We start from the raw sequence: 27665 nt of genomic DNA on the forward strand, positions 1-27665 counted from the left end.
TTTTAGAAAGAAGTGCCAAACATGGACTGCTTTGCCAGATACATAGTCGCCACCTAAATATTTTATTTTGGGGGAATTTAAGAAACCCTGACTCATGCCTAAGGCCACGTGTCTGTCATCACCAAAGTTGCCTCGGCTCGGGAACTTGGATACGATTGGGGAAGGTCACTTCGTGAGTAGCCCTACTCGCCCGATCAAAGATCGGCCTCTACTAACCATGATATCGAGTTTTGAAAACATTATGTGCTCTTATGCCGGTTTATTAGCCTAGAATTACTATGTGATGCGCACAACATACAAGTATAGACAGGATCACCTAAGTTGGAACAAAACATCTCATGTTTATTTTTGAAAGCGATTTGCTACTCGCAAGTAGGCTAAAATGCGGATTTTGCCACCCTCAAGTGGGCTTAGAAAATATGGTGATTTGCCACTCTCAAGTGGGCTTAAAACTCACAATCAATGAATTGTTCCAATTCAAATAATCCAACCTTCACCCACAAGCATTCAGGCAGTTATATCACATAAGCACATAGCCTCATGGTAAGCATGCTATCATGACAGTCACTCACACACATGCAAGGATGCTAAAGCATAAACCCTTACCGAGTACTCCAAGCCAAAGAAAGAAGCTAATTAGAAAACATGCATGAATCCTAACTATGCTGAAATGCCTAATACAGCACATGCAAAAATGCAACTACGATGGGCTCGGCTATTCTAAGATGGCACATGAGATGCAACAATTGATACATGTATTCAACTTGGAATTGAAATACAATGCAGTTAGCAATGATGCGCTGAGCCCGGTGCATGCAAAACAGATGAATGGATGCAAACATACGAGCATAAGGATGTTAATTTAAATGTGCCCTAAAACTAACCATCATAAGCTGGTAAATAAAAGGGAGAAAGACGTGGGGTTAGAAGATATACATCACACACACGCACACTTATTACAAAATTGCCCTTCTCAGAGGGTCAGAATAAATAATAAACAACTGAATGAATAACGAATTACAGTTAATTATTACACAACCCTAATTAATTAACAAATTAACTAAAATAAATAAGCTAGCATGCAAAACATATGAAATGGACTGCCTCAGCTCGGTCTTGAATGATAAGGGATGCATGCATGCTCGAGTCGCCTTGCCGGAAAATCCATTGCGATGTCTCAACTCACCTTTGTTTGCAATTGATCTCAGAAACTTGCACAAAGCTCCAGAAGGCTGAAACTACACCCTGGGAACCCATGGGAAGGCTGCCGACCAGCTTATGGGCATGGGAGACCACCTGCCGACCACCTTCTGTGGGAGAAACCAAAAGGGGTGGTCGGCTTGCCAGAAAAGCTGGTCAGCCGACCAGTTTCTGCCTCTGGTTTTTGATTTTTCTGCAACAAACGCAAGCGAGAGAGAAGGCAAGGTATTTGCAACACATGTGTGCACGACCACTCTCCCTATCATTGCATAAGCTCTAGGGAGTGTAGTCCTCGATCCTCGTGCCATCAATCACGTATCCCGATGCATGATGGCCGAGGAATCGAATTGCACGACTCAATGGGACATGAATGCACATACAAGCAACTAAAACCAACAACTGCATCATGGATGGTCAAGAGTGTCGGTGACCGGAAATCGAGGCACGTTTCATCACTTGGAGTATGAAACGTTCCTCGTTTCCCGTGTTTGGACTAACTCCTATTCCAAACACAATGCAACGAGTAGAATGGCATGGCATGTATAAATGCAACTCTAGCATGCGATCTAAATGCAATGCCACTAAGTGATGCGAAGATTCACGGAATGACATGCAAGCATGCAAATGGCATACACAATGCTATGAACTAATCAATGGTATACTCAATGCACATAGATTATGTGACATGCATACACAATGCACTAACATACGCAATGTTATGAACGAGGCATACGCAATGCAATGATCAAGCATGCAATAACATGGACTCTAAGGCATACACAATGCAAGATGGACTTAAACCAAGATGGATAAGCCTCGGCCACACCCAAATCAGTGGCCAAACATGATGAAATTAGGCAACAAAACACATACAAATATGCACAAATGCAAGGGACCAAACCTGAGGCACCAAACGCAACTCTACCAAAGCATGGCAATGGATGAAATATGGCATACAATCACACATTTTCCAGCTCTGAAATGACATACAAGACGGTCCCGAATCATGTAAACACCTCACGCAATGCATGCTAGATGGCTCGGATATCGAAACTAGTGAAGTACATTACACTAGAGGTACACAAAGCAATGCTCAAGTGACCCAACCAGCCCCAAGTAATCCCTATGCAGGTCCTAGATAGTGGGAAAATGGTCTAAAATGATGGCTCAAAATGCATAGAAATGAAGCTCATGCAATGGTCCATAAATGAGGTATTTAAGCACGACTCTCAAACACATTTAATGAGTGGAAAACATGGGAATATGGCACAAGTATAGGCTCTGAAATGACATGCTCAATGGCCTCAAAACATGAAAATACCTCAGTATAAGCATGCAATAGGCTTCAAAACTCAAGTCTAGGCAAGGGTATTACACTACAACCATGCATAGCAAACATCATTCGACCATGAGGCACAAAAACAGAGCTAATGCAGTCCAAAACATGCACAAAATCAGTTTAAGGCATGGCCAAAAAGTGCTAGAATCAAAGACCAAAATAGCATGCAATACAAACTAGTGAAGAGGGTTTACACTACAAGTATATGAAGCATTCAAGAGGTCACTAAACCAGCAAAATTCAGAGGTATGACATGCCAAATAAAGCCTAAAAACTCATTGAAACATGGTCAATGCATAAAAGAATGACATGCTCCTTTGATAGGCTATGAAGAGGGTTATTCTACACATGTAAGATGGACACCCAACATGGAAAAACAAGCTCTAGACAGAGCCTATGCAGGTCCTAAAACTCACCAAAAAAAGGCCTGAAACATGGCATGGAAGCATGCAAATAAGGGCTCCTTTGTTAGGCCAAATATGCTAGGAAACAAAACAAGGGGAGAGAGGGTCACGCCTCTCTCATTTTGGCACTCAAAATAGCATGCTAGCCACTGAAAATCCACTGGATTTCAGTGGCTAAAGGCCAAACAAAGGCCCTAATGCATGGCTCAAAATAAGGCAAAATGAAGCATGCAAGGGGGTAGACGACCCCCAACAGAAAAAAAGATCTTAAACAAACATGTTAAGGACCTCAAAATAAGACTTTTTTTAGTTGATGACAAATCTCAAATATGCTTTCAAATATGGCTAAAAGATGAAGCAAAATAATGCCTAAAAGAGGGAATAGGGTGTTACCCTTGTAGCTCAGCAACTCCAGCAGCTTCTAGACGAAAAATGTAGCTCCCCAACCTCTGAAAAAGGCCTCCAAGAAGCTTAGGTTGGTGTTGGAGGGGATAGGCTAGGAGATGGTGTGCAAAGGGGCAAGAACTAGACCCTTTTGAACCCTAAAATGAAGAGATATAGGGAGAGATGTATGGCATGCCTTCAAACAAAATCTAAACCTTTACCAATGAGGGAGAAGGTCTCTCTTATAGCCAAAGGGGTCCAAAGCTTCTCAAAGAAGCTAAAACACAAGCTTGAAGATCCTCCATACACGTGTGTGGAGGATCCATTCTGTGCCTTCCAGCTGGAATAGCTAGCAACAACTCACAGAGACAAGACTGAAGGAGGCTGGCCGACCAGTTCAGGTGGTCGGTCGACCACTATCCCTGGTCGTCCGACCAGTTCAAAAGGTTCAAGTTAGTAAATGGTTGTCGGCCATCCCAATTGGTGGTATCCTAATTGAATGCAAGCTAGTGGTGTGGTGAGAGGCCAGCAATTGTGGCCCAAAAGTGAGGGAGACCAGTTACCTGTCAAGGAGACCGGCCGACGGAGGAAAAGTGATTTCCAAGGAGAAAATGTGGTCTCCTACCCTTGTACCACCTTCCAAACAATGAAAATGCGGTCCATGTCAAAAATGAACCAAGACGGATGCAAAACGAGGGTTCGGGAGTCAAAACGCGCAGCCGGGTGCCCCGAAAACTGACTGTTAAGCATCGAAAGTAGCATGCGACCACGAAAGTGGTCTCCCAAGCCACAGTGTCCCTCTAGAGAGAGGAAACAAGGTGTGTGCCAAAAACTATGCCAAATAGAGAAAGTTAAGCGGTTCCGAACCGAGGCGCACGGCCGACGGCTCCGAAAACCGGAAACTGGTCTCCAAACGGGAAAAGTGGCCTACGACCACCAAAAGTAACCTACAGATATTGAGAGATGCTCTACGAGACCTCTCCCTCCCTTCGGGAAGAGAACACAAGACCTGGCTCGCAAACCGAGACAAAGCATGAAAGAGTCCTGAAGTGCAGAGACGAGGCTCTCAGCCGAGACGCTGTAACCTCAGAACGAGCACAACATGCGCAATCACCGAGTGCTCAATCAATGACATTTGAGTCTTAAGGTCGGTCAAAAATGGGGTGTCTACAGTTGCCCCTCTTTGACAGAACTCGGAAGTCATACGTGACGAGAGTGAATGTCAAAGCCCAAAGACGACCCATTTTTGACAAGGCCGAAGACTTAGACAAACAGGCGAGATAAACAAAAAGATATGCCTGCAGGCAGGGGCAAGATGCAAAACGATGCAAGAAGCTGAACATAACTTATCATCATGCAAAGAAAGCTGTAATGAAGCAAATATACACAATAAATGCAACAATTTAAGCAAGCAAATACAGACCAAACTACATCACATGTAGTAAGAATGTAAGAGAATTATACAATTCTCGCTACGTCTCATGCAAAGTACATACAATACATGTCCGGTTCGTCTGGTCGCGCCAGCTTCAAATGAACCGTATATGCAATATCGTGCCTGCAAAAGAGAGAAACTCAACAGGTACAATATTCGTTAGAGATAGGCATGGCAATGCAAATGAAAAGTGCGTGACTACGCAAGCGAAGTGTGGGTGCATGACAATACAACCTAAGTGTGACGCATAACAATGCGAGAAAGGGTGCACAACAATGCAACCTAAGTGTAACACATAACAACGCGGAAGGGATGTAAGACAATGCAACCTAAGAGTGACGCATAACAATGCGGAAGGGATGCAAAACAATGTAACCTAAGTGTACCGCATAACAATGAGGTAAGGATGCAAGACAATGCAATGCACTAACAAGTGCAGATGAGTTGCGCAAGATAGTGCGAATGATATGCAATGCACAAGACAGTGCGATGCGCAAAATAGAGCGAATGATATGCAATATTAGAAAACAATGTATTAATATACAATGTAACGAAACAATGCAAATGATATGCAATGTATGTGAGATGATCAAACCACAAGCAGTACAAAACCACACAAATATCATAAAGGGATGGAGATGCAAAATCAAACTACTTTTAACACAGAAAAGGCAGTGGGCACAAGCCGAATGGCGCCTAACACAAGCTAAGTGCCTACATCCTAGTACTGGCCACAACCCAACATGGATGCTTACACATAACAGAACCGTGCTTCAACGTGAAAGGGGTGCGAGCACATACAAACTATGTGTTTCGCAAAGAGACCACAAATTACAAGTAATTGGGTGGTATGATATAAGTGGGGAATGATCTGCTGAGGAAAGATCGTGATCCTAAATGCTGAATGTAACAAACTAAAATACGATGAAATGGATGCAATGAATGAATTGAATAAAGTGCGCGACCAAACCACATTTTGCCTAGAAAAGGCATGGACACAAACAAACCACGTTTAACACAGAAATGGTGCCGTCACCCTTAAACCACAATTCCCTTAGTGGAATAGGCGCGTACACATAATCACATAACCATGCTTTAACGCGAAAAGTATGGGCACATGCCAGACTAAGCTTAATCATGAAAAGGCGCAAGTGATACAATAGATATGCAGTAAATGCATGCAATATATTCTATGTACAATGCAATGGACATACTAGATGATGCAGTAGTTAGGAAGTGAAGGTACCTTATAGGGGCAATTGGCAATGACCTACCTCATGCTGCTGGGGACCTTCCCCTTTTTCTCGGTTGAACCACAGGTACTACTTTTCTCCCTGACTGTGGTCGCAGCTTTCCTTATTCTCCAACACGGTGACAGACTAGGTTGGTTCAGTATCCAGAATTGAGGCGCATACACATGCTATCTCAATCTATGGGGCTGCCATACAGATTTCAAGTAGAGGATATACCCCTAGGTATTTAAACCAGACTTTAGTCTCATAAATCCCGAACCTTTGTGTTCTAGGCGTGAGCCATTCGAACTCTAGTTTCCACCGTCTTAGTTGGTCTCCTAGGAACTCACCGCAAACACAGGCAGGTGGCTATACCAGACCACCGGAAGTCATTCGTGGACGACAAACACCAAAGGAATTATACCTTTAGAGGATTTAAGGTCTCCTAGACCGGAGAGTGCACAAGACAGTGCGAGACAAAAGAGAATACACAAAATAGTGCTAACAAGATGCACAAAACAATGCTAACAAGATGCGCAAAACAGTGCGATGCAAGAGTGAATGCACAAAACAGTGCTATACAGGTGCACAAGACAGTGCAATACTGGTGCACAAACAAGTACAGGTAAGGTGCACAAGAAAGCGCGAACACGTTCGATGCAAAAGATACAAGCATTTTCTATGCAAGATCAGAGCATGCAATGAAACGCACAGGATAGTGCGATGCGCAAGAAAGCGCGAATGTAAACTGCACAAAACAATGCGATGCGCAAGAAAGCACGAGTGTAAACTGCACAAAACAATGCGATGTGCAAGAAGTCGCGAGTGTAAACTGCACAAAACAGTGCGATGCGCGAGAAAGCGCGAGTGAAATACATGCACAATACAGGTAAGGTGCACAAAATAGTGCGATGCACAAAATAGCGCGATAAAATGCATGCACAATGCAAGACTCGGCACATGGCTTATGACATAGCACTCCATTCATTTGGCACACAACTTATAACACAACACTTTGTTTGTTTGGCACGCGGCTCGCAACATAATACTCTGTTCATTTGGCACGCAGCTCGAAACACAGCACTCTGTTTATTTGGGCACACAGCTCATTTTCAGGCACACAGCAGATTCTCGGGCACACAGCTCGTTCTTGGGCACACAGCTCATTTTTTGGGGGCACACAGCTCATTTTTCGAGCACACGGTAGATCTCGGGCACACAACTCATTTGGGGGCACACAGCTCATCTTTGGGCACACGGCTCATTTTTCGAGCACACAGCTCATTTCAGGGCACACAGCTCATTTTTGGGCACACAGCTCATTTTGGGCACACAGCTCATTTTTCAGGCACACGGTAGATCTCGGGCACACAGCTCATTTGAGGACACACAGCTCATCTTTGGGCACATGGCTCATTTTTCGAGCACACAGCTCATTTCAGGGCACACAGCTCATTTCGGGCACACAGCTCATTTTTTGGGCACACGGCAGATCTCGGGCACACAGCTCATTTGGGGGCACACAGCTCATTTTTGGGCACACGACTCATTTTTCATGCATACGGCAGATCTCGGGCACACAGCTCATTCGGGGGCACACATCTCATTTTTGGGCACATGGCTCATTTTTCGGGCACACGGCAGATCTCGGGCACACAGCTCATTCGGGGGCACTCAGCTCGTTCGTGGGCACACGGCTCGTTTTTCGAGCACACAGCTCATTTCAAGGCACACAGCTCATCTTTGGGCACACGGCTTATTTTTCGGGCACACAACTCATTTTTCGGGCACACGACAGATCTCGGGCACACAGCACGTTTGGGGGTACACAGCTCATTTTTGGGCACACGGCTCATTTTTCGAGCACACAGCTCATTTCAGGGCACGCAACTTATTTTTGGGCACACGGCTCATTTTTCGGGCACACAGTTCATTTTTTTCAAGCACATAACTCAGCATTTTTTCATTCTGAACACACAGCTCATTCACCTCACTTTGAAGACGCAGCTCACACATTTCAATTCTGAACACGCAGCTCATAAATTTTCATTTCTGAACACACAGCTTATTCACTTCATTTTGAACACGCAGCTTACATATTTCAATTCTGAACACGCAGCTCATAAATTTTCATCTGCATGCAGCTTATTCTTAATTCTGAACACGTAGCTCATAAATTTTCATTTCTGAACACACAACTCATTCACTTCATTTTGAACACGCAGCTCACATATTTTAATTCTGAACATGTAGCTCATAAATTTTCATTTGCACGCAGCTCATTCTAAATTCTGAACACGCAGCTCATAAATTTTCATTTCTGAACACACAGCTCATTCGCTTCATTTTGAACACGCAGCTCGCACATTTCAATTTTGAACACGTAGCTCATAACACAACACTGCTTGATCTGAACACACGGCTCATAACACAGTATTCTTTTAATTTTGAACACATAGCTCATTCTGAACATACAGGATGCAATGACGAAACTTGCAGAAGTTGAAACAAACTCAGATGCCCGACATTTTCCCTTTTTCCTTTTGCTTCAAAATCTGGAACCTATATAGCTTCAGATAGGTCCTGGTTTTACTGTTCCCACATGACCCAGGTTGAACCCTGCGGTTTTTGAAAGAACAAAATCCTGTTTTGCCCAAATGTGGAGAACGGCACGGCACTCTGAGCACAAAATGATTTTTTTTGAAATGGAGAGTGAGAATAAGTTCTCAACTAGGTATTGAGCCTATGACTGAAAACAGCACACCACAACTCAACAACAAACAGAAAGACAAGGTAAGACAACGTAGACAAATCTATAAACACCCGAAACGACTCAAAACAAGAATCGAGACAAACAAAACAACTGACACGACACACAGACGTGTTCTAATGGCAAGAGACCTCTCAGTGCATGAGGAGCCAGTTTCTCCGAGTATTGTTCCTCACCCTTTCTTATTTGTGATTCTCACATCACTCGGCCCTCAAACTCGGTTTTTCTCTTAAAACCCTTTTCTCGCTTTTCCTCTCAGCATACATCTCTCTATTCTTTAATCACTCATTTTTCATCCCTCCCTAGGGTGGTTGATGGATAAACAGGAAGTTGCGGGCTCTTACCCCTAGCACTCTACTAGATTCTCTTCTTCTGCTCACAACAGTGATCTAAATGCAATGCCACTAAGTGATGCGAAGATTCACGGAATGACATGCAAGCATGCAAATGGCATACACAATGCTATGAACTAATCAATGGCATACTCAATGCACATAGATTATGTGACATGCATACACAATGCACTAACATACGCAATGTTATGAACGAGGCATACGCAATGCAATGATCAAACATGCAATAAAATGGACTCTAAGGCATACACAATGCAAGATGGACTTAAACCAAGATGGATGAGCCTCGGCCACACCCAAATCAGTGGCCAAACATGATGAAATTAGGCAACAAAACACATGCAAATATGCACAAATGCAAGGGACCAAACCTGAGGCACCAAACGCAACTCTACCAAAGCATGGCAAGAGATGAAATATGGCATACAATCACACATTTTCCAGCTCTGAAATGATATACAAGACGGTCCCGAATCATGTAAACACCTCACGCAATGCATGTTAGATGGCCCGGATACCGAAACTAGTGAAGTGCATTACACTAGAGGTACACAAAGCAATGCTCAAGTGACCCAACCAGCCCCAAACAATCCCTATGCAGGTCCTAGACAGTGGGAAAATGGTCTAAAATGATGGCTCAAAATGCATAGAAATGAAGCTCATGCAATGGTCAATAAATGAGGTATTTAAGCACGACTCTCAAACACATTTAAAGAGTGGAAAACATGGGAATATGGCACAAGTATAGACTCTGAAATGACATGCTCAATGGCCCCAAAACATGAAAACACCTTAATATAAGCATGCAATAGGCTTCAAAACTCAAGGCTAGGCAAGGGTATTACACCACAACCATGCATAGCAAGCATCATTCAACCATGAGGCATAAAAGCAAAGCTAAGGCAGTCCAAAACATGCACAAAATCAGTTTAAGGCATGGCCAAAAAGTGCTAGAATCAAAGACCAAAATAGCATGCAATACAAGCTAGTGAAGAGGGTTTACACTACAAGTATATGAAGCATTCAAGAGGTCACTAAACTAGCAAAATTCAGAGGTATGACATGCCAAATAAAGCCCAAAAACTCATTGAAACATGGTCAATGCATGAAAGAATGAAATGCTCCTTTGATAGGCTATGAAGAGGGTTATTCTACACATGTAAGATGGACACCCAACATGGAAAAACAAGCTCTGGACAGAGCCTATGCAGGTCCTAAAACTCACCAAAAAAAGGCTGAAACATGGCATGGAAGCATGCAAATAAGGGCTCATTTGTTAGGCCAAATATGCTAGGAAACAAAACATGGGGAGAGAGGGTCACGCCTCTCTCATTTTGGCACTCAAAACAGCATGCTAGCCACTGAAAATCCACTGGATTTTAGTGGCTAAAAGTCCAAACAAAGGCCAATGCAAAGGCCCTAATGCATGGCTCAAAATAAGGCAAAATGAAGCATGCAAGGGGGTAGACGACCCCCAACAGAAAAACGATCTTAAACAAACATGTTAAGGACCTCAAAATAAGACTTTTTTTAGTTGATGAAAAATCTCAAATATGTTTGCAAATATGGCTAAAAGATGAAGCAAAATAATGCCTAAAAGAGGGAATAGGGTGTTACCCCTTGTAGCTCAGCAACTCCAGTAGCTTCTGGACCAAAAATGTAGCTCCCCAACCTCTGAAAATGGCCTCCAAGAAGCTTAGGTTGGTGTTGGAGGGGTTAGGCTAGGAGATAGTGTGCAAAGGGGCAAGAACTAGACCTTTTTGAACCCTAAAATGAAGAGATATAGGGAGAGATGTATGGTATGCCTTCAAACAAAATCTGAACCTTTACCAATGAGGGAGAGGGTCTCTGTTATAGCCAAATGGGTTCAAAGCTTCTCAAAGAAGCTAAAACACAACCTTGAAGATCCTCCATACACGTGTATGGGGGATCCATTCTGTGCCTTCCAGCTGGCACAGCTGGCAACAACTCACAGAGACAAGACTGAGGGAGGAAGGCCGACTACTTCCCCTGGTCAGCTGACCAGTTCAAAAGGTTCAAGTGAGTGAATAGTGGTCGGCCATCCCAATTGGTGGTCTCCTAATTGAATGCAAGCTAGTGGTGTGGTGGGAGACCAGCAATTGTGACCCAAAAGTGAGGGAGACTAGTTACCTGTCAAGGGAACTGGCCGGCGGAGGAAAAGTGGTCTCCAAGGAGAAAAGGTGGTCTCCCACCCTTGTACCACCTTCCAAACAATGAAAATAGGGTCCATGTCAAAAATGAACAAAGACGGATGCAAAACGAGGGTTCGGGGGTCAAAACGCGCAACCGGGTGCCTCGAAAACTGACTATTAAGCATCAAAAGTGGCGTGCGACCATGAAGGTGGTCTCCCGGGCCACAGTGTCCCTCTAGAGAGAGAAAACAAGGTGTGTGCCAAAAATCGTGCCAAAAGAGAAAGTTAAGCAGTCCCGAACCGAGGCGCACGGTCGACGGCTCTAAAAATCAGAAACTGGTCTCCAAACGGGAAAAGTGGCCTATGACCATGAAAAGTAGTCTACGGCCACTGAGAGATGGTCTATGAGACCTCTCCCTCCCTTGGGGAAGAGATAACAAGACCTGGTTCGTAAACCGGGGCAAAGCATGAAAGAGTCCCGAAGTCCGGAGGCGAGACTCTCAGCCGAGACTCCGTAACCTCAGAACGAGCACAACATGCGCAGACTCTCAGCCGAGACTCCGTAACCTCAGAACGAGCACAACATGCGCAATCACCGAGCGCTCAATCGATGACGTCTGAGTCTTAAGATCGGTCAAAAATGGGGTGTCTACACATCCTGTTGTTGTTTCTCTTTAATTTCTTCAATCAGTGCCGGTTGAGCAGAAATAGCAGCTAAGGTTCCACCTTGTTAACGCAAAACAATCTCAACTTCAAATTTTTCAAGGTCACATAGCAATTCTTTCTGCCCAGTGAGTAAACAGGCTAAATTTCTAACTGATTTTTGGCTGAGTGCATCAGCAACGGTGTTAGCTTTCCCCGGATGGTACAAAATTTGCAGGTCGTAATCTTTTATCAGTTCTAACCATCTCCGCTGCCTCATGTTCAATTCTTTCTGTGTGAAGAAATACTTCAAACTCTTGTGGTCTGTGTACACCTCACATGTTGCCCCATAAAGGTTGTGACGCCAAATTTTCAGTGCAAACACTACTACAGCAAGTTCCAGATCATGAGTGGGGTAGTTCTTTTCATGCGGTCTCAGTTGTCGGGAAGCATACACAATCACTTTACCATTCTGCATTAATACACATCCCAAACCCTTATAAGAAGCATCACTAAATATAGTAAAACCATCCGTACCTGAGGGTAGGGTAAGAATCGGTGCAGTCACAAGTCGAGTCTTTAACTCTTGAAAGGTTGATTCTCTCTGATCGATTCAGTCAAATGATATCCCCTTTTGAGTCAACTGAGTTAATGGTAGGGCAATTTTGGAAAAGTCTTTCACAAATCTTCTGTAGTATCCAGCTAAGCCTAAGAAACTTCAGACTTCAGTCACATTTGACGGTCTAGGCTAACTTACCACTACTTCAATTTTCTACGAATCAACTGAAACTCCATCCTTACTGATTACATATCCCAAAAACATAACATTATCAAGCTAAAATTCACATTTTGTCAGTTTAGCATACAATTTCTGTTCTCTTAGGGTCTGCAAAGCAATTCTCAAATGATGTTCAGGTTCTTCTCTACCTTTGGAATAAATCAGAATGTCATCTATGAACACAACTACAAATTCATCGAGGAGCGGTTTAAAAATTCTGTTCATAAGGTCCATAAATGCGGCAGGTCCATTAGTAACTCCGAAAGGCATAACAAAGAATTCGTAATGTCCATACCTCGTTCGAAAGGCTGTCTTTTCAATGTCCTCTGGTTTGACTTTCAACTGGTGGTATACGGATCTAAGGTCAATTTTAGAGAACACCTGGGCACCCTGTAACTGGTCAAAAAATCATCAATTCGAGGCAATGGATATTTGTTTTTCACTGTTACCTTGTTCAGCTCATGGTAGTTAATGTAGAGTCTCAAGGAGCCGTCTTTCTTTTTCACAAACAAAACTGGAGCGCCCCACGGTGAAGTATTGGGCCTGATGAACTTCTTATCTAACAATTCCTGTAGCTGAACTTTCAGTTCGGTAGGTGCCATTTTGTACAGAGCCTTGAAATCTGGCTGTGTACCCGGAATCACATCAATGGTGAACTCGATGTCCCTGTCAATCAAATCCCCTGGCAAATCATATGGAAAAACATCTGGGAATTCTCTGACTATAGGAATACTGTCCACATTAGCTTTAGTATCAGTAGGTACAGTCAGTACAGAACATAGATACCCCTTACGCCCCTTTCTAATCAGTTTAAAAGCTTTCATGGATGAAATCAGATATGGGGGAGGTACTACACCAACCCCGTTAAACACAAATTCAGGTAATCCAGGTGGACGAAAAACAACTTGTTTTGTTACACAGTCTATGGTAGCATGATACTTTGTTAACCAGTCCATTCCCAATATTACATCAAAATGGTCGATGTTCAAAGACAGTAAATCAATACACAAATACACATCTCCAACAATAATCTCACATGCAGGGTACATATAAGCACAAGTCATGGATCCCCCAACAGGTGAAGATACAGCTAACAAATAATTCATGGGTTCCAGTGGTCTATTTAGTTTTCGCGAAAAAGCATGCGAGACATAAGAATGTGTAGACCCCGAATCAATCAGAACATAAGCATTTTGAGTACAGATTGAGAGTATACCTGACACAACGGTCTCGGTATTCTGTACATCTCCCGGTACGAGGGCGAACACTCGGCCTTGCCTCAGAGGCTCTTTTCCAGTAGCTTTGGGGTTGGGTTTTGGTGGAGCAGTTGATGCTGCGGCACTTGCTGCAGCTTTACTATTGCCTTGAGAAGTGGAAGGGCAATCTTTAACCATGTGGCCTACCTTGCCACACCTGTAACAAGCACCATAAATTTTATAACAAACCCTTTTTTGTCTCTTATCACAATCTGAACAGGGTGGTATGGAATTGTTCTCCTGACTAGAACTGGTCGTTGACCCTGTATTCTGCTTTTTGTTCGATGAATTATTTCAGCCTTTTTTGAACTTAAAGCCTCATCTCTTACCGCGCCATTCAGTTCTCGGTGTTTCAGTCTGTTTCAGTGCCTCGATATTCGACTCGGCTATTATTGCTCAGTCAAGAACATCTACGTATTTCAGTAGTTTCAGAACATTGATTATGTCAAGGATTTCAACATTAAGGCCGCCTTCAAACTTCCTGGCCTTTTTGTAATCAATGTCCATCATGTGTGGTGCATATCTGGTGAGTTCAGTACACTTTGATTCATACTCTACTACTGACATGATACCTTGTTTCAATTGCTCAAATTCAGTTACTTTGCGATCCCTGACACACTGAGGGAAGTACTTCTCGAAGAAGGACTCTTTAAACTAAGCCCAAGTCATGATAGTATTCGCATCACGAACAAGCATCCACCACCTTCTAGCCTCCTCTTGTAAGGTAAAGGTAGCCAGTAATACCTTGTGTGCTTCCGAACAAAGAATTGTTTCACCAAAACGAAATATTACATTTGTGTCAGATCGTAACCTTGGATTAGTTGAGGTGTTGCCAAAGGTTTTCCCAATGGCTTTCCATGCTTATTGTTTATATCATTGAAGATGAACTTAAGGCATCATTTGCATGGTATGTTTCATGGATTGAAAGAAAATATGATCACTGTGTTTGGGAAATGTGCATATACTCCAACTGAATAAACATTTCATCAATGTTTGGTTGAGTTAAAGACTGAAGGTAGGTCAAGAGTTGAAAAGTTTTTAGATGACATACCATATAATCATTGGAGTAATGCATATGTGACAGCCCTCACCTCCGATTACTGCTAAACTGTGACTGCACATGATAAGTAACTGATTAGGATGAAATCCCAAACTGATTGCATGAGTATGCTGTTTTAAATGAATTTCTATGTGTTAGTCATTGAATGATCTGTTCATGTTTTTAATTTCGAACTGCAAATTGAAGGCCTTATCGGCGGCCAAATCTGTAATTGATTTGTGTTATGTGCTAATTAGGATTTATGTGATTTTATGGTAAATTTAATTAAAAGTTGATTAGGAATGATTAATAATGTTAAATTATAATAGTTTGGATTTATTACAAGATTGCCACTTAGTGGCCTAGTTCTAGACCAACACTCTTCTTCATTTCATACACATTTGACATAACATTTCTTCAGCCACTTCTAGAGACCAAAACATGAGAGAGAGCTTGAGAGTTGGAAGAAGAATTGAGTTCACTTATTTGGCTTGGAGACGTAGAAGGGTTGAAGAGTTCATTGCATATTTGAGCTCCTAGACTTGAAATTAAAGGCCTAAGGTAGGAGAATCATCTTCTTGAACTTGAATTCTAGTTGTATCTTGCATTGTCCATGAGCCATTAGTGATCTAAGTCTAGAACTGGTTTTAAATTGTTGAATTGAAGCTTGAATCATGCATGCATGTACACATTAGTGAGTTTTGAGGTTGTTTTCATGGAAATTCTTGCATGCATATCTATATCCTAGCTATGGTCCATGAATTCATCATGTTTTTGAGTGAATTGACTCATTTGATCAAGTATTTGAAGCCTTGATTTCAATTGAACACTTGCATGCCATATATACATTATGTTCATGAAGTTTTGTTTGGATTTGTGTTTAATTGAACCACCTTTGGGTTTTGATTTTGTAAATTGATCTTTGAAATATGTCATATTATGAGTTTTAAAGTGTTTTCTAGAAAATTGGCCCAAAGGAATCGAATTTGATGCTTTAAATTAGGGCTGGGCATAGGGTCATCCGAACTGCCCAAACCGCCCTACCCGATCCGAACCGCACATGTATGGGCGGTTTCGCAAACACATTAGGGTAGGGTGCGGTTCGGATTTTATGTAAATTTCGGGTTGCGGGTTTGACCCGCACCCGCCCAACCCGCCCGCATAAAACACTTTTTTTTTATTATTTATTTATAATCTGATCTATCATCTGACCGTTCAAAATAACCTTTTTTTTTCCCCTACAAATCTGATCGTTCAAAACAAGAAAAACCCTAATCTAATCAAACTCACTCACTAACTCATCAGAACTGTATCTCCTCTCCTCCTCTCGGTCTCTCTCTCACTCTCACTCTCACTCGCGATTTTCATCTGCGCACTCAATGATCGAGTCTCTCTCTCACAAGATCGACCGATCGATCGACCTCATCGCACACAGGTAAAGCCCTTCTCTCTGATCTCTGTCTATGTCTCGCTCTCCCCGATCTTTGGTTTTTTTTCGAACATATGAGATATGTCTCTCTCTGATTTGTCTCCCTCACTATCTCATCTCCCTCACTCTCTCATCTCACAGTCTCTTACTCTCTGGTTTTTCATCTACACCGATCAGTTCTCTCTCACGGGTAAGCCTCTCTCTCTCTCTCTCTCTCCCCGATCTCTGTCTGTGTTTGTTTGTTTGGAATGTATCTTTGATTTAATTTTTGATTTAAGCAACAGATTTTTTGATTTAAATTTGTCTGTGCAATTTATCTGTATTGAAATCAGTTCATAAATCTGTTTAATTTGTTATTTAATTTTTGTTTATCTGTTTGGAATGTCTCTTACTCTCTAGTTTATCTGTTTGTTTGGAATCTATCTGTATTGAATCAGTTCATAAATCTGTTTAATTTTTATTTAATTTTTTTCTTTGAATCTGTATTGAAATTGGATCTGTATTGAATTTGTATAGATCTGTCTGTGTTTATTTATTTATTGGATCTGTATAAATTGGATCAGTTCATAGATCTGTCTGTGTTTATTTTATTTTATTTTTTTGTTTGTTACAACAGATCTGTGTTTTTGGAATTAAATCTGTGGTATTGGATTGAATTAAATCTGTGATGAATCTGTTATGAAAATTAAAATTGAAATGTGTTGAATCTGTATTGAATTTGAATCAGATGTTTTTTTTGGAATTCAATCTGTTATTAAAAATAAATCTATTTTTTGGATTAATTTTTTATTAAATCTGTTGAATTAATTTTTGATTAAATCTGTTAAATTAATCTGTTTGATTGAATTAAAATTGAATCTGTGACTGTTTTTGTAATCCAGTTTAAATGGAGGATAGTATTCAATCTCCCGCAATCAATCTTGTACCTCCGGAATCCTCTAATTTTCAAATGAATCCCTTCTTAGTCGAACCCGAACCTGAACCTGAACCTAAGCCTCCTAGACCCCCAAAGAGAAAGAGTGAGGGTGGACAGCACCATCCACAGTTTGGGATCATTTTGACAAGGTTGTAGGGACCGATGGGAAGCGTAGAGCCGTATGTAAATATTGGTAATTTTTTCATATACTCAACACATTTTCTTACTATATTGAGATGAAATATATAGACATTTGCTTATCTTTTCATTTTTTACTATAATTGAAGATTAAAGTTTATATTTTTTCAATTTGTTTTTGTGTAGGGTTAATCAACCAAATGCATGGAATTGGAATTGGAATTCGAATTTGTGAAAGTTGGATGGGATGTGAATGAAGTTTGACAACATGTGAATAAATGATTGGAATTGAAATGTTTTTATTTTATTTCATGAGTTTGTATTGAATGAAGTTTAACAACAATTTTTTTTTTTTTAATTGCATTTTGGTTTTGGATGAATGCAAGTTAATGAATTTTTTTTTTTTGCATTTTGGATGACTGTAAGTTAATGAAGAATTTTTTTCTTTTTTCTTTTTTTTTTTTGTATTTGGGTTAGGAATGATGAATGTAGAATTTTCAAGGTAGGATTTTTTTTATTTGGGTTATGAATGATGAATGTAGGATGAATGCATGTTAATGATGAATGTAGATTTTGAGTGATTTGTTTAGGTTTCGAATTGAATTTGTTGTGTTTTTTATTTTGTGAGTTTTTTATAAGTTTTAATTCATTAATTATTAATGTTGGAGCATTTTATAAAATATGAGGAAAAATGTCCAAAATAAAGATTGACAAAATGGGAGGGAAAAAAAGGGTTTAAAAATAATTTTTGAAAAAAGTTCAATCCGCAAACCGCCCGCAACCACCCATACATCCGCGAACCCTATCCGCACAAACCGCAAACCGCATTGCGGGTGGTTGCGGGTTGACTTTTTCCCAAACCGCATAGATGCGGGCGGGTCTAAACCGAACCGCAAACCGTTCCAAACCGAACCGCGGACACCTCTACTTTAAATGTTGAATTTGAGCTTGGTGGTTCAATCTGGAAATTCTAGATTTTGGACCCACGCTCGAGCGTAGGACTTCACGCTCGAGCGTACCCTCTGAGACATGCACTTCCGCTCGAGCGAGGAAAGTAGCGCTCGAGCGTGAAATGCATGCACCCAGAAGTTCTTGTGTTTTACAGTCTGCTCGAGCGAGGGAATACACGCTCGAGCGAGGACTTGTGTCTCACGCTCGAGCGGAGGTCGAGCGCCCATCGAGCGTGAATTGCATGCATCTAGTACTTTTCATGAGTTTACAGTCCGCTCGAGCGAAGGAAGTCACGCTCGAGCAGAGCCCCTTTGTCTGCATGTCCGCTCAAGCGAGCGTAGAAAGCCACGCTCGAGCGAGACTCCTGTTTTCTGAAAATTTTAAAAAGTGTTTTAAAGTGCATCTTTGCATCATCTTTCCATCATAGGCATTCCTAGGCCATGTTTAAGGCATCTTAATGAGGATATTGATGTAGAACCACACAGAGTCAAGATAGGGACTAAGTCATTGATTCTCAAGTGTGTAACGTAGTGTGTGTTCATTCTGTAACTGTGTAGGATTGGCATCCGAGGACGCTCGCTAGCCTCTCTGTAGCCCAGTACTCTGTGAGTAACAATGTTGTAAAGATATGTTCAATCATGAATATTTTCTGAGTGATCAATTGTACTGCTTTCTGAAATGATATTTCTTACTGAATGAATGTTTGTCCTATTTGTGAACTGTATTCGTGGCATCCATAGCACTTTACTATTACTGTACTGTTACTGCTACTGTTACAGAGATCTCTGTCGGTTCTCATGTTTGGAACCACTACTGTTTACTGTTATGATAGCCATCAACCGACTGTTCGGTCTATGAAGACCTACTGTACTGTTTTGCTATTGGATGTACCACATAGAACCGCTATGGTTTCTAAATGACTGATATGACTGCTCATTGACTGAAAGGACATTCATTCTTAACCTCTTTACATACTGTTATTCACTAGGCTTTAGCTCACTGTTTATTACTTATATGTAGGTGTCCAGGAACCGGATCGGAGCTAGAAGCATTAGGTTAAACTCCCTTTTTGTCTAGCCAACCAATGTGCCTCACTGCGAGGTTCCAAGTGTACTCAAGTTAAGGCTGCTTTGGGGTGTTTTAGATTCCCCCTTTCTGCTTCTATTTTGTATAGAATGTTAAGACTTGTACTGTACTGTCATGGTAGGGATTTGGTCCCTAACCTGAATGTCTGTATATGTTGTATGTATATATGTTTTACTTATGAATGTAAATATGTTCAGAAAAGTCTTTTTGCATACAGACTGTCACAACTCATTGGACATCTTTTATTACTGCTTTGGCTTCCGCCAGCCCCTGTACTCTGTATTACTGTTTTTACTGTTAAGCAGGCCTTCGGTAATCACAGATTACTGGCCGGTTACGATGCTAAACCCATAGGGGCGGGTTTGGGTTGTGACAGAGTGGTATCAGAGTACTGCTAAACCACGAGTTATACCCCACACACGTGTCCAAATGAGCTATAGGATGTCCTAGAAAAGTAATTAGGGCATTGCATGAGCATTGAAAAAGTGTGTGTGGCCATGACATGAACATATGTGCTAATGTGTTTAAGTAAGCAATTCCTATGTTTATTATTACTGTATTGCAGATAGTGAAATGGACAATGCAAGGAATGCCGATGAAACAGAATCATCTGATGCCAGAATGGCAAAACTAAAAGGAGCAGTTAAACTGTTGACTGAGGCCTTGAGGCTATAACAGAACCAACAGCACCCATCTCCTCCAGTTCAACCCAAGCACAATGTTAATGATGATATAATTGCTCTGACACAGAAGTTCAGCAAAATGAAACCACCATCCTTTCAAGGAGGCCTAGAACCATTAAAGGCCGAAGCATGGGTGCTAGAAACCGAGAAATTGTTCGAAGTGTGTACTCAAATGCTTTAAAAACCAACGCCAGTTGTCTTGATTCTCTGAGCCAACAACTGCAAAACAAACAGGAAAGAACCCTATATGTACAAAACAGAAAAAATGAAAATATTCTATTATTCTTAGACAATGGTAACAGTTTAACATTCAAAATATCAAACACTAAAATGAATAACTGAAAAAATAAAAAATGCATATACAACAACAATATTATATAAAATTTAAAACATTCAATCATATTTCTAAACTGAGAACTTTCTCAATTTCAGAACAGAGAAAACAGATTTCTTATGTACCTTGATTTCCATCTTCTCCTGTAGCAGCAAGTAAATTTCCTCTAAATCTTCCCTTAAAAAATGTGCCATCAAGGAATGAGAGAGGTCGATAATAATCAAATCCACTAATGGAACCATGAAAAGAAACAAATAATCTCTTAAACCGTTTAGTATCATCGTCACACTCAAACTCAATGTAACTCCCTGGATTGCAACTCTTTGCAACATCCACATACCATCTTAACTGGTCAAATGACATTAAGTAGTCTCCAAAAATCTCACATTTTGCTTTCTCTACCCCCAACCAAGCTTGACGATAACTAACTCTCAGTCCATACCCCAACTTAAAATCTCGAACAACATGAACTGGACGTGTCAATGGATTATCGCGAACACCTTCAACAATCCAATCAACAACTAAATCAGAACTCATACGAGAATGATTCATCGTATGTACTTCAGCACCACATGTGTGGACATTGTTCAACTTCCTTATATAAAAGAACCCATTAGCATTCTCCACTCTACCATGAACATTCCACATACAACCTTTTGTCTCTCTAAACAAACATTGTGCAGTAACACGAACTTTATCATTCTTAACAAATATAAACTCAAATCCACACTCAATAGAAAACTTCAACAATGCATTACGAAATTCAACAATTCTACCTTCAAATTTCTGCCCTACATGTGTAATACTAACTGCCCAACCAGCAGACAGCAGTACTTTTTCCTTGTGTCAACAAAATGATGATAACATATCAACCTCTTCTTCAATCTCCAACCTCGAATTCCTTTTGGAGGATGTAGATGCTCTGTTTGACAAGTTCACAAACTTACTGCTGTCATGAGACAATACAATATCACAAACTTCAAGATCTAACATTGACTCTCTTTCTCCATAATCCAATCTTTTGTTGAGATAACCACAGTCAATGGTTGAGTCTTTTACTCTCATAACAACATCAATACACTTTGAATCAAAATGCACAACTAATGCCAACAACAAATCTAACTCCTTATTGTTGTCCAACATACAATTAGGATGTCCAGGCAATGAGTAAGATAGACAAATATTATCAGATTGTAAATTATCTCATTTCAAACATAGCTTTTCAACCAACTGATCATATGTAACATTTTGATCAATCTTAATTGCAAATGTGCAACCATTATACTTGCACAACAAAAAAATAGGCGCACTTATACAACCTTCACTCATCTTTTAATCTAAACAAGAAAAAAAGATCGCATCAATAAAAACCAGAACAATACTAAGAACTTTCTCAGTTTTCACAAATACTTCATAACAACAAACACCAGAGCAAAAAACTTCATAACAATACAAATACTTCACAAATCACGTTTTCAATTCATAAAATAAATAACCAAACCGAGAAATCATCCAGCAAATCACGTCTTCAATTCGTAAAAACAAAATTATTTAACATATTCTCATAAATAAATTCAATCAAAACTAAAGAAAATTCTAAAAAAACATAATATACAAAACCGAAACAATACATACCTATAAACCAGATCGAAGATCAAATATCCAGCAAATCAATTCTTCAATTTATAAATCGAAATCGCACATAACAAACTCCAACAGATTTCAACTCAAAAAGCAAACCAAACTAAGAAATCCTTCAAGATCCTTTCCTATTCGAATCAAAATCGAGAAATCAATTACCTATAATAGCAAACCAAAGCAATAAATTCTTCAAGATCGTTCACGATTCAAATCTTCAGCTACTTCCATAACAGATCTGTTAACTGATTTCTTTTTTTTTTTTTCTAGTAAATAACGTGAATGGAATTTTGTATACAGTTGTTTATGTTAAAGGGCAAACACATCTTTTTACCTACAAATGAGACTTATTGGTTCAAAAAAATTTTGATAGGACCTAAGCTACAACCAAACATGCTGATAGGACTTTTAGGTAATTATCTTTAATTTGTTCTTGGGCTATGTTTGAGATATTACTTTGGGCTAAAATAGTCGTATAAGACAAAATTAGTTATTTTAGCCAAATAAGATAAAATATCATATTCAACCCATAATCATTTTATTTTTTCTCTCACAAAGTTAAAAAACCAAAAAATTATCCCAAACGAAATTTTTTAATCCCAGGATAAAAGGGATGGAGGTTACTGCTAGGCCTCAATTTGAGGTTTATTATGGGTTTATTTTTATTATTCGAACCGTTCATTTATAGAGTTCGTTGAGTATTTCATGCCTACCGAAAATTATATTCATCAGATATTAATAACTATGTGATCGGATTGCATATTTTTTATGTTATTTCTCAAAAAAAATTATTATTTATTTTTTTATGATAAATGTAATTCTATCACATAGTTATTGATATCCGATTAATATGATTTTTGATTGGCATAAAGTACTCAACGAACCCTATAAAATGAACGGTTCGAATTATAAAAATAAACTCATAAGAACCCTTAAATTGAGGCATCGTTTCGGAACAGACTTTTTTAGTAACCTTTTGGTTTTTTTACCAAAATATGAGGTAAAAAAAAATAATATATTTAGAATAATTTTTTGACTTTTTATGAAAAAAAATATGCAAAAAGTAGAGAGAAAAAAAATAATCTTTAACTTTTTTGGTATAAATTATAGGCTTTTTGATTTTTTTAGTTACTTTTTCACTTTTAGGCTAAGACAGTTGCATGCCAAACAAGGCCTAAGACACAACAGTTACTACTGTACAACCCAGGTTAAAATAACAAAAAAAATTGAAAAATTAAAAAAGTAACCCACATCCTAAACGAAAGCTTAATTAGTCTAATATTTGTTGACTTTAAAAGTATCTCGACATCAACATATAATTATTTGAAATTTCTATTTTAGCCTCGTTCATCCAGACTCCATGCATTCCTTTCCCTCTTGCCACGTTTGGTCTATGTAAAAAATAAAAATAAAAATAATAAATTATAAATTATCAAATCACTTTATTTATTTTTTTACACATTTTTATGTAAAAATCTAAAAAAAAAAAATATTAATATAGTCAACTCATAAACTAGATATAATCCTAGAAGTTATCCCTCTAAAACTATATCTAAAATTCAAATGAATCTCTCATGCCTTTAACTTGACAACCATAAAATTTAAATTTAGCATAATCATTAGCTTATGTAACTGTATTTGATGAATAATTAAACTTTTTTATCTTGCTCCCTAACACTGGTGACAATCATCAACAAATTAGAATATCTGAATCAATATTTCCCTTATCTAAAAAAGAAATAAATAAAATAATCAATATTTCCCTCATAAGTCATACTGAATTATAATAAGGAAATTTTTTTAAGACACATGTTATTAAGATTTTATAAGATAAATGATATATAATATTTTTATAATTGTTAAGGTTTCTCAATATTTTCACAGAAAAAATTCAATTCAGAGAAACTTTGCTTGACTCAAAGAAATTCCAACCTTGACACAAAGAAATTTCTCTAATTTCACAGAGAAATTTCGTGAGAGACCTTAACTAATAAAAATAAAAATAAAACAATTTGGACTCTCCTACTATACAAAGTTAAAAAGTGATGTTTCACTAATTTTTCCATTATAATAGTAGACATCATTTATGAAGAGGAAAAAAAAATTTTGATTCAATAATTTTAACATCTTTATTTCATTGCATTTATTTTTAAAAATATATTATTTAATTATTTTAATAAAGATAATAATTCAACGACTTGAAATAAAGAGGCTAACGGATTTGGATTATGAGAGGATAAAAACCAAATAACCTCACCAAAAAACTAATGAACTTTGTCAATTATTTTCATAAGTAAGACGTTTTGTGAAGATCGTAAATATAAAATGTTAACTTGATCAGATAGGATAGTGATTGAATTATATATATATATTTAAATAATTTAGATAACTATAACGTGATCATATTACTATAAATGTCTAATTAATTTAATTTTTTATATAAATAATTTACTAGACCAACGAAACGTTACTATACAAGTAAATCCAAAGTAAGGTCAAGTTTGGCATGATTGAAAAAAAATAAAAAGTCAAAAAGTCACATCATCTTATTTAAGTCGCATCACCTCTCTAACACATCACTTCAAACCCAACCCAAACCCAACCCATATTTTATAAAATGTCAAAAAGTGTACTTATTTAGTCTTCCCAAACTAGGCCTAAGCCTCATCCCAAATAAACAAATAAAATAAACAGAACTCGTATTATGTCCGGGGCACAACATATAGCAAGAACCCTTTTTGGATAAATAAACCCCCCCAAAAAAATGGATAATCAACGTCGATGGAAAAAGTTTAGACTATGTTTAGTTGAAGGATTTAATAAGAAGAAAAAAAATGTAATCTTATTTTTTATTTAGTTATAATAGAGAATACAAAGGAAAATAAAGTGAGAGAAATACAATCACATTTTTTATCTCGTGGGTTCACTTAGCCTATCAATTATTAAAATTTGAATCCTGTCAAGTCTTTCTATTTATTTATTTTATTTCTCTTTCTCTTTTTATTTTTCTCATTAAATTCTAAAATCAAACACAACTTTAAAGTCAAAAGGAATAAGAAGAGTATCCTTTCAATGCTCTCCCAATGGAATCTAAAATTGCCAAGTGCATGATATATATTCTGTAGCCTGTTGTCTTCATCCCTTCTGCAGACAAACCACAAATAGTTGAGAGAGAGAGAGAGAGGGGCATGCTTTTAGTTGGGGTTCTTGAATGCAATGAGACTTTTTAGCTTTTCTTGTCTAGTAGTTTTCTGTTGAAGAATCTGCTCTTTTCTTTTCTTTTTTTAATTAAAAGTTATCTATTTTCGTCTAGTATATATAAATAAATAAATAAAATTTTCTATTTTCATTTTTAGGCTGACGTTAAATTTGGATTCATTTTGGGAGTGGGTTGACTTTTTGACCTTTTTAACTGTTTTAACTTGGGACTAAAAAGACTCGTTTGAAAAGGGTTTTTGATTTTTTTGACTTTTTTGTGAGAGAAATAATGTAATAATTATGGGTTAAATGTGATATTTTATTTTATTAAATTAAAAAGTTTAATTTTTTTTTTAGACTAAAATAACCAAAAAAAAAAAAAAAAAACCCCAAACTTGACTTCCAAACGAAGCCTTTGAGCAGAGACTTGGACAGGTCGCTTCTAAAAATGATGGCGGATGAAGACCATAAATTTAAACGCTTCTAAAAATGATGGCGGATGAAGACCATAAATTTAAAATTAAAATAATAATAATAAGTTTAAGATACTGATAGTGCCGGTGATGGGTATCAAATGGGCCTTGATAGAAGCCCACTGGGTTTGTCTCAAAGATGGCCCAATTTTTTAAAATTTTGGATTTGCTTGGGGGATTCAACTTTTTAGCTGTGAAGTTTAACAAATCTCAGCCGTCTACTAAAAATTGAAAGGATTAGATTGTACCAACTTGAAAACGAACCACTTTTCCCTTTCTGTTGCCCATGCTTTTCATGAGATTACTCCAAATTCAGGACTGAATTTAGAACCCAATATTCAATCCAGACTCGAATGACATTAGGACTCTGTGGGCCTTCATCTCTTTTGTATGAACCTATAAATTGGGCTAAAAGAAATTATGGGCCTAAGTCAAAATTTGGCAAACTTTTCTACAAAAATCCAACTATTTTTTTCTCATTAGTGTGACAACTTTCACAAACCAAAACTCACGATTAGATATTCTAAACTTATTAAAAAAAATTATACAAATTAAAAAACTCAATTATTCTAAAAATCATAACTATAGACGTTAAATTACACCAATAATCATAATATATCTATTTTAAAAAAATAAAAGCATAATGCTCATCTAAATTAGTGAAAAAGTAATCAGCTTGTTTGGTTTCGTTTTTTTGAAAACAATTTTCAGAAAATTCTACTTTCATATTTTTTGTATTTTTTTGTTTTTAATGAATTTTTTTAATATTTTAAATATTTTTTTTAATTTTTAGATATACCTAACATAAATATACCTAAAAAGTAAAACACTTATGAAAAAAACCTTTTAAAAATTCACTTAATATTAAAAATACAAAAAAAATACGAGAATTCAGTACATCTTTTTATATTTTTATATATTTATTAATTTTTTAAAATATTTTTTCACAAATTTTTTATTTTTTAAATACATCTAAGTAAGGTGCATCTAAAAAACTAAAAAAAATATTTAAAATTTTAAAAATATTAACTAAAAACAAAAAAGCACGAAAAATAAAAAAAATCAGTTTTTAAAAAACTTAATCCAGAAAATTCAAACCAAACAAACTGAATGATTTTGGTGATATAGAGCCGATTATAGATAAATCAATTAGATAATGGTATGTACAACTTGATTTTGTCAAAATAACAAATCATCATTAAAATTATATATAATATATATATATATATATAACAAATAATTTTTTAAGAATATTTTTTAGTCGGTAAGAGATTGGGAGGTGAAAGAAAAAACAAAAGTAAAGAATGCAGAGATGGAACTCAATCCCAAGATCTCCTCACATGCCAGGAGGATGCAGCTTAATGCTCTACATATAATAAAAGGAGCAAAGAGGGATCTTATTAGTATAATTGACCGGTCTAATGCGTGCGAATATTCGATAATTGCGTCCTAATTATTTAATTAATCAATCCTTCTAAGTTTTCTTATTTTTAATTCATTGCATGTGATATGAGATTTGAATAGGTCGTGTTGTTGGAAGATCTGGCCATAAAAAAAATGCATGCAATAATAATAATAATATATACACAAATGGTGGGTAACATGAGTTAAGTATTAGGAAGTGATTAGGCAAATACATATACATATCTCATTATTGCTAGTTGCCTCACGTGATTTGAGAAAAAACAAAATCTCTTGAATAATCTTTATATCTCTCTTACTGTCAAATTCCCATATCATTCACTCTTTAATAAATAAAATTTTCATTTTTCTAAAAATTATATAAATTTATTATAAAATTAGATATTATAGTTTTTAGTAGTTGTTTAAGATG

At 38.0% G+C, this 27665-nt stretch overlaps 1 protein-coding gene across 1 annotated transcript in view; it reads right to left on the minus strand.

Annotated features, from left to right (window-relative positions):
- Window positions 1-21665, minus strand: part of LOC114263046 (uncharacterized) — a 43151-nt gene extending 21486 nt beyond the window's left edge. Inside the window, exons 1-3 of the mRNA XM_082918746.1 lie at window positions 21470-21665; window positions 20648-21313; window positions 20378-20431 (exon numbers count right to left, since the gene is read on the minus strand). Coding sequence (XP_082774872.1) covers window positions 20378-20431; window positions 20648-21313; window positions 21470-21665 — 916 coding nt within the window. The remainder of the gene's footprint in view (window positions 1-20377; window positions 20432-20647; window positions 21314-21469) is intronic.
- Window positions 21666-27665: the final 6000 nt, after the last annotated feature.

This window comes from Camellia sinensis, chromosome 3 (assembly GCF_055761805.1).
Source record: "Camellia sinensis isolate YWXY chromosome 3, ASM5576180v1, whole genome shotgun sequence".
Classification (NCBI taxonomy): Eukaryota; Viridiplantae; Streptophyta; class Magnoliopsida; order Ericales; family Theaceae; genus Camellia; species Camellia sinensis.